This window comes from Dendropsophus ebraccatus, chromosome 5 (genome assembly GCF_027789765.1).
Source record: "Dendropsophus ebraccatus isolate aDenEbr1 chromosome 5, aDenEbr1.pat, whole genome shotgun sequence".
Taxonomy (NCBI): domain Eukaryota; kingdom Metazoa; phylum Chordata; class Amphibia; order Anura; family Hylidae; genus Dendropsophus; species Dendropsophus ebraccatus.
This window is the reverse complement of record NC_091458.1, coordinates 54,912,867-54,922,020: the sequence shown is the minus strand read 5'-3', so window position 1 is coordinate 54,922,020 and position 9,154 is coordinate 54,912,867. Positions and strand designations below refer to the sequence as shown.

Here is a 9,154-nt window from a genome sequence, read left to right as displayed (position 1 = left end):
AATTGTAAAGTGCTGCGGAATCTGTTGGCGCTATATAAATAAAAATTATTGATATTATCAACACCTTGCCTGATAACCCCTTAGCTTTAAATAGGGACTGGTCAACCTCCATATCTCAGACTAAGTGACCCCAGATTTTGGCAAAGCTGCATGCCCTAAACACCAGGTTCTGCATGGGTGAAAGCCTTCAACACTAGTGATGAGCGAACATCAGAATGTTCGGTTTGGATCCAAAACGCGAACAAAAGAAAAAATTATCGTGATCGATTCACGTTCACTGAATATTCAACGTACAAACGTACAGTAGAAGCGTACGTTTTGGTCTACGCTAACATGTGCAGATTATCAAGTGCAAAGCATAAATTATGCAATTGCATACGTTTTGGTCTATGCAAATGCATACAGATTGTTAGGTGCAAAGCGTAAATTACGCTGTTGCGTACGTTTTGGTCTTGAGTTACAAGCATACAGATTATCAGGTGCAAAGTGTAAATTGCGCAACTGCGTACATCGCAAGATAAGCGTTCACATGCTCAAATATGTTAGAAAGTGATCGTTATAACCATTCCTATCATCGAAAAAATTGTTTGTGATCAGCGAGCATGAACAATTAGCGTCGTGTTCTTACGAACATTTACGAACATGTTCGCTCATCACTATTCAAAATCTCCCAAGACTCATTGTCCTGAGTTGGAAAATCAGGATCTCTTGGGCCATGATGGTATTACTGCAATTGCCGATGCTCGATCTTGTCTGATCTTCATCATTACCTTCAGTATCATGGAAGTCGGCAGAAATATAGATACCAGATCTGCCGCAGACATTTATGTCTGATAGATGTGCACCCCATCCCACCCCTGATGCATCTATGGGGAGAATTATTCAGTTGGGGTACTCTAGATTGACATTTTTGTTCATCTCTGATCATCACACTAGAGACCTTCTTGCACTGGAAGACAGACTGATTTTTCTTTGGGACTGTCTCCTTTTCCAAAGCTGAAGTATCTCCATCTGAAGGGGTCTCAAATGCATTGTGTCCACAGTACTGCCTCTGCTGAAGAGGAGAGCAGCAAAATGCATTCCAAAACCAGACCGAAAGTGCAAAAACATCACTTTTGGTCTGGGCCCCAAACCAAGGAGAAAACTTGGGTGCAAACAGTATGGCAACGGACAGCAAATGTATGGCTAACCTGACACCACCAGGCTCTAGCTGACCAGATCTCCTCTGGACCTGTAAGAAAAAACACAAATATGTTACTTAGAGGGAAAAATGTCCAGCCATTCCCGAGGACAAAAAGAAACTCAAGGGCCTAAGGGGCTACTGGCATTATATGCCCTAAGGGGGAGGTACTTTAAACTGCATTAATTTATTTCATACTATTAAAAGTTCCTTTGTCCTGCCAGTTCACAGGGGCGAGAATACCCCGTTATTGTGCCGCTGGGGGACCTAAGGGAATAGTGAATATTTACCAGCCAGGATAGGGGAATTGCTGCATGGCCTGCCAATGTTCTGCTAACAAAATCTACACCAAAGTATTTCCTGTCTAGCCAGAACCAACAGAACCAGAGAAAACCCAAAGCTGGTATCCAGGAGAATGTAAAGTTTAGCAGAAAACACTACAGAAGCTGATCAAGCAAGATTGTACCAGGGCTGAATACTAACTTAACATGAAAAGGCTTTAGGGGGCCATGTGAACTGTCCCTGTCCAGATGATTAATGGGGGTGAATTAGGGGTGAAATCCAACCCCTAGCAGGGAAAAAACACACACACAGACAAACTGATTTCAGCAACTTCCAAAATCTCTTTGTCCTTACACAAAGTACTAAAAATAAAGACAATGAACATAGTTTATTCATTTTTTATTTATTTATTTTATCAAATGGTTATTTAAATTCTACTAAAATACGGACAAACTGAGATAAATCGATTCCGGATTCCCTTTTTTTAAATGAAAGAAAAAAAATCTAGTTTCGCTTTTCTAATAATAAATTAAAAATGAGACAAGTATAAAACAAACCAACAAAAATAGACAAAAATATTTAACTCATTCAACGCATTATAAATATAGGATTTTTTTTTTCTTTATTGATTCTACTAAAAAAGATTTAGAGAAATTACAAAAAACCTGGAAGTCAATCTTACATAAATACAGTTTAAAATAGAACTAATTTAAGGGGACCTCCAAGAACTACTACAGTCTATCCATAAAGAGTGACATTCCAGCATGTATAGGCTATGACCTTCCATCCCCAGTGTTTCTGCCCAGCCATAAGAGTTTACACTACAGAGAGGGTAGGGGCGTTTTGTCTAATTGGTTGCTTATGTGGCATTGCTCTTCATGCATAGTCCCTGTATTGTGCATAGTTTAATAAATACATAAGAGATGTAAGGGGGTCGAGGCATAATGTTGGTGGTGGGTTTACATGTTTTTAATGACATAATGGGCCAGGCTAAATTGCCTTTATGTTTCAAAGGGTAGACAATTCTACAGATGTGTCAGCACTGGAGGCTCCTGGGAACCCTGAGGCACAGGATGTATGCTTAAGTCTGTGTAGGTGGGATGTGGGTCACAGGGCCCCAGATGGTGTTTGCTTGGTGTCTGTGCAGCACAGCTGTAGTGAATGCTATCTGAAGAAGGATGGGGCATATTGAACATTGAGCAGCTTCCAGACCCATTCTCCAGGTAATTCCCTCCAATGTAACTCTGGCTTTCCTGTAATCCAGGGTTGTCATAGCCTGCATCTCCATGCATTGAAGGGTGGTCATAATCGGAGGTCAGGGGCTGGTTATATCCTTTTTGAGCTGGAGGGTTGTCATACAGAGGTGCAGAATAAGCAGTTAAACCATACATGTTACTAGGACTCTTGTTGAACTCATTAGCCATGGGCACTTCATAACCACTGTCATCATCCAAGGAGAGAGGGTTGGAGTAAGGTATCAGTGAAGGGCTTCTGCTGGGAGACTGTCCTCCAGGAGATACACCCCCACCTTTCCCCTTGTGGTCCTTCTTGTACTTCATCCTCCTGTTCTGGAACCAGATCTTAATTTGTCTCTCCGATAAATTAAGCAATTTGGCCATTTCCAGCCTTCTTGGACGGCAAAGATAACGATTAAAATGGAATTCCTTCTCTAACTCCACCAGCTGGGAATTTGTATAAGCAGTCCTGGCCCTTTTGGATGCAGAACTTATAAAACTGTTATCCAGTGAGTTGTCGTCTTCTGGAGAGAAAAGAAAGGAAAAAGAAAAAAATATTATTGTGCGAAAGTAATTATGGAAACATGAAAATGTCTATCAATAAAGCCTGTAGCAAAATACACACACACACACACACACAAATATATATATATATATATATATATATATATATATATATATATATATATTAGTGAGGGGTATTGTAATCTGTTATCAGCCACATCCATGCTAATCTACACTGGAGAGAAAATGCAAAGAACTCAACCCTCTACATAGTTGCACCTAACCCCAGCAGAACCTACCAGTTGTTTAGTGGAGAATTTACATTTGGGAAAGAATCCTATAGTTATGAGATTAGTAAGAAGATAGATAGATAGATAGATAGATAGATAGATAGATAGATAGATAGATAGATAGATAGATAGATAGATACATAGATGGATAGATAGATTAGATAGGCGATAGATAATAAAGGAATGGATAGACAGATAATAAAGGGATAGATAGATAGATAGATAGATAGATAGATAGATAGATAGATAGATAGATAGATAGATAGATAGATTGTCTGGATATCTACACCATTGGTCACAGAGTGTCCATCCCTTGCACCAAATTCAATTTATTTGTGAGTGCTTCACCTCTTTTCTTTTACTTTATTAGAAAGATATATATATTGATAAATGTATAGATTGATAAATAGATCAAGATAGATAGATAATCATCTAGATAGACAGATTTACAGATCTCAAACATTAAACTATTGATGGTAAGTAACTTGTGCCCATTCAGTGTACATGCCCATTACATACAGCATAAAGTGTCTCTAAAGGATGGGGGTGTCACATAGTGTTACCTGTTGGGGGAGGGGTCTGCTTCTTCTGTTTGGCGTTCTGACGTGTTTCTTTCATCCAAGGGAAGATCTGTTTGGGTACGTTGTTGTTCTTGCTGCTTTTCTTGGTGCCAGTGACTTCAGCAGGCTCTGTTCCAACACTGGTTTGGGAGGGGCAATTCTGAGTGGCAGCTGACTTGGGGTTAGGGGACGCTGAGTTGGGTGACTTAGGTTTCTGGGCTTGTTCTGAGACATCAGACAGGTGAAAGTTAATGCTCTTCATAGAGTGCTCGTTTTTATTGCTAGTGGAGCTAGAATTGGTTCCCGGCTGCAAGCAGTAGGAAGATTCATAGTCGTTTTCTGTGCCATAAGGCTGTTGCCCAAGATAGTTCATTGTACTGGTGTCTTGGAAGCCACAGCCTGCAAAAGACCCTGAGTTATCGTAGTAAAGTGACTTTTGCATTCTCTCTGTCCTGTTCAGTCTTTGTAAAACAAATGTGACCAGAGTGTGACCAGGTTATCAGCGATCACATTCAAGTGACCCTTGTCAACAATCCTGAGCCTGATCTATAGATAGTGCTCCACCATCATAGTTCTTTATCAAACCAGGTCTTCTTCCACTCCAAATGTTCAGACCTGCTGATACACAGAAAGCAAACACAATCATCAGAATTCCAAATGTAATCTTTAGAACCACCTTCTGACGTCACCTACGAGTAAAGTTTGGCTACTTTAAATAATGTGATTTTTTTCCAAGTGACTCTTTGTAGGAAAGGAGCTCTGGAAATGAAGACAACATTAAGTTTTTCTTAAAACACCACCCTCTGTAGTAGATCTTGCATATTTTCCTGCTTCTACAGGCTGAAGGCTGCCGCTTTAAGTGATCCCAGGGTGGGGAGACAAAAGCAAGACAGAGAGTGAGAAAGGGGGAGAGATTGGACTATGCAAAATGTAGGTATTTTCTTCCTCATGACATTTAGTGCATAATATATATATAGAGAGAGAGAGAGACAGAATTTTTGATTTTTATTGTTTATTCCTGGTCTGTAATCATTTATAAGCAGTAAACCAACTTTAAACACTTTAGATAATCAAACAGGGGTTTGATCATCTATCTATCTATCTATCTATCTATCTATCTATCTATCTATTTTTCCATCTATCTTGTCTTTATTTTTTTATGTTATTGTCAATTATCTATACATTTTCTTTTTTGATTTGTCAATCTATTATTTGAGGGGTTTTTTAGTTTGATTTATGAGAATTCTCTCTACAAATAGAAGAAATAGATAATTATTAGCAAAAAATGTAACGATTCAACAAAGCTCTGGAAACATCAACTAAATTAAAAACACACTCAGTGAAGGAATCCATAAATAAATGCCCTAATATACAGTATTCATGTATAACAGTGTTACCCTATTGCACACAAGTTGGAAATGGTAAATGATCTCAGCTTCCCATAGGATACCAGCCGTTATTTAATCAACTAGATGTCACTTAATGCAATTAATACATAATAATATAAAAAAAAGTAACGTGCACCAAAAACTTTTTAAAGTTTTCAAAGTCTGCTAACAACTCTGGATGAACTTTGTGACATTATAACTTCCTTAACTCTGCTGTCTGTCTATATATCTATCTACCTCACTATCTATCTAATAATCTTTTTAGCTATATAAATACAGATTTATTTATAAAATATATGACCACCAGCTAAACCCAGGATTGTTGTTTAAACTGTAAGATGACAGATGAAATCTATGACAGCTGGATTTATGTAGTGGAAGTGCCATAGGAAATTATAAAAATGATTAACAGTAATGAGATGACTGCTTATATCTAAGAGACTATAGTTGCTTGTGTGTTTCCATGTGTCTGACCAACAGCACAATCTAGTTAGCAATGCATGGAAAGATAGTAGAGAGATAGAGAGCAAGGATAAGAGGAATCCAGAGCTGGGGTTCCTTTAATGTGTCTGTCATCTACTATCTATCTATCTATCTATCTATCTATCTATCTATCTATCTGTGCATTAATACTAACAAATTGTGAGTGTAATTGTTCTATTCACAAACTTATATTAACTATTTCCTAGTTAAGTTTTTTCGTTTGTTCTGTGAATGATCAGTATACCTCTTGATTTATAGTTTTGCCATTAATTTACGATTATTGCAATCGATCAATGGAACTTTGTTGGGAGTGAAGAGATTTGTATCTAATTTCACAGTTATTTAGTTTTAATTCCTATGTATTTTGCATCTGGCTTTATGCAGTTTATCTATAGGATGTACCTATATCTTTTTTCCTATATTTTTTTCCAAGTGACTCTTTGTAGTAAAGGAGCGCTGGAAATGAAGACAACATTAAGCTTTTCTTAAAACACCACCCTCTGTAGTAGGTCTTGCATATTTTTCTGCTTCTACAGTCTGAAGGCTGTTACTTTAAGAGATCCCAGGGTGGGGAAAGACATAAGCAAGACAGAGGGTGAGAAAGGGGGAGAAGATTGGAGTTCGCAAAATGTAGGTATTTTCTTCCTAATGACATCTAGTGCATGTTTTCTGTATATCATGCCACCATTATTTTGTAAGCCTGGTTTATAATCATTTATAAGAAATAATCCAACTTCAAACACTTTTAAAAAATACCAGTGTACTTTCTATAGGGTAAAAATAGGGGTTTGATGACGTCATCTATCTTCTTGTATTTATTTTTTTATTTATTGTTTGTTTACATTATTATGAACTATCTATACATTTTCTACTTGATTTGTCAATCTATTATTTGTTTGTGTTTTTTGTTTATTTATAATAGTTTTCTTTACAAATAAAAAAAATACACTTCATTAAACAAAGCTCCGGAATCAACTAAATTAAAAACACACTTAGTGAACAAATACATAAATAAATGCTGTTATAATATTAGTGTATAACGCTGTTATCCTTCTGCACACATGTGGGAAATGATCTAAGCGTTCCATATAATAGCAATGTTTATTTAATCAACTAGATAAAACTTTGTAAAGTTTTTGGTAGAAATGTTATTTCCTTATATTATTATATTGAATAAAGTTTACAAAGTTTGCTAACAACTCTGAATGAACTTTGTGACATCATAACTTCTTTAACTGTACTATCTATCTATCTATCTATCTATCTATCTATCTATCTATCTTTCTAATAATCTTCCTATGCATCTACATAGATACAGATTTATTTATAAAATATATGACCACCAGCTAAACCTAGGATTGTTGTTTAAACTGTAAGATGACAGATGAAATCCATGACAGCTGGATTTATGTAGTGGAAGTGCCGTAGGAAGTTATAAAAATGATTAACAGTAATGAGATGACTGCTTATATCTGAGAGACTATAGTTGCTTGTGTGTTTCCATGTGGCTGCCTTTACCTCCTGCTTGTGGTGTGAACACTACAGGTTCTACCTGGCATGATGGATAGATTTAGGAAAGGTGAACAATAGTTATTATCATCTGATCTAGCTTTCCACCATGGTCCAGACTTCCCAGCTCTTTTCCCCGCACAAATCAAAATGACCAACAGCACAATCTAGTTAGCAATGCATGGAAAGATAGTAGAGAGATAGAGAGCAAGGAAAAGAGGAATATCTATCTATCTATCTATCTATCTATCTATCTATCTGTCTGTGTCTATTTATGACCTGTGTATTAATACACACAAATTGTGTGTGTAATTGTTTTATTCACAAACTTATATTAACTATTTCATAGCTAAGTTTGTTCATTTGTTCTGTGAATGATCACTATTCCTCTTGATTTATAGTTTTGCCATGAATTCATGATTATTGCAATCGATCAGTGTAACTGTATTGGGAGTGTAGAGATTTGTATCTAATTTCACAGTTATTTCGTTTTAATGCCTCTTTATTTTGCATCTGGCTTTATACATTTGATCTATACGATGTGCCTATATCTCCAATGTGAAATGCTCAGACCCTATGACAGTCTGGCCGGGTCTCTGTGTCCTAGACTTGACTTGTGGATAATCTTGTTCCTATCCCAAAGGAGTGGAGGGGCCTCTCTGAGTCCATTTATCCTGTGTCTCAGCTGCATGTACATTCCCCTCATATTTACCGTTCAAACTTTCTCTAACATTTCCAACTGTTTACAGAGGGCTGAGGAATTTAACTCACATAGAGCCAAAAACAATAATAACACAAAGTGTTCTACTTGGCAGAGTTCCCCCAGCCAGATCCTCAGTTACTAGCAAGGCTGATTGTGTAGACATGGCGGACACCCCAGTGCACCCCCATTCATCCCAGGACAGCTCCATCCTCTAAAAAGCCATTAGTACATGGGCCATGATTAGGCCCTAGCACAATCCTTTGTTCTGAATGAGAAATCCTCTCTTTATCTGACCAGCACATTTCAGACCATTCACTTCCCAATTGCGATCCAATCCACAGTCTTATGTAATATTATACGAGCTCACCATATATTCTGTTAATATTACTGTTTATTTAATAGCCACAGCACCCTTCTCCTCCATAAATATGATTTGTATTTGCCGCCTCCTCCCCTTTCCTTTATGATTTATATCATCCCGGCTACCAAATGTGTGCATGGCATTTATCATAAAGGAAATACCATTTTAGCTTCAGCACCCACCAAAGGTCTGCGAGAGGGGCTGTAAATAAAGTCCAATGAGCTGCTGGACTATGATACTGGCAAATCTAAAAAAAAACAACCAATTACATTTTCTATGCTGGTAAATGCAGATGATCCTGGCAATATCAATGCTGCCTGGCACAATGGTCCAATACTTAAATAAGCAGTAAACTACAACCAATACAGATCCAAACATATATTAAAATCACTATATTATGCTTTCCATGAAACAATCTTTTGTTTATCATCCAACCAATGTATAATTTACAGATATATATATATATAGTGACTCCCTCCAGTATATTTCATAGCAGTACATATATATCATCCACAAACAGAGTCGTGTTGTCATTAAATATTAACCCTCAGGTGCCCTGATCTCCTAAAGATATTGCACAGATATTAAATCTCCACCATTATCCTCTGAAATTTACATCTCTACAAGTTCCCCAAATGTTGGGAGACTAAAGGCAAAGG

General features: G+C 37.2%; 1 protein-coding gene across 1 annotated transcript; it reads right to left on the bottom strand.

The window, feature by feature from the left end:
• Positions 1-2,051: 2,051 nt before the first annotated feature.
• Positions 2,052-4,646, bottom strand: LOC138793578 (homeobox protein Hox-D3-like). Its single transcript, XM_069972202.1, has 2 exons — positions 4,055-4,646; positions 2,052-3,221 (listed from the first exon to the last, which is right to left on the bottom strand). Exons 1-2 carry the CDS (start codon positions 4,491-4,493, stop codon positions 2,488-2,490), a joined length of 1,173 nt encoding a protein of 390 aa, XP_069828303.1. The 5' UTR covers positions 4,494-4,646; the 3' UTR covers positions 2,052-2,487.
• Positions 4,647-9,154: the final 4,508 nt, after the last annotated feature.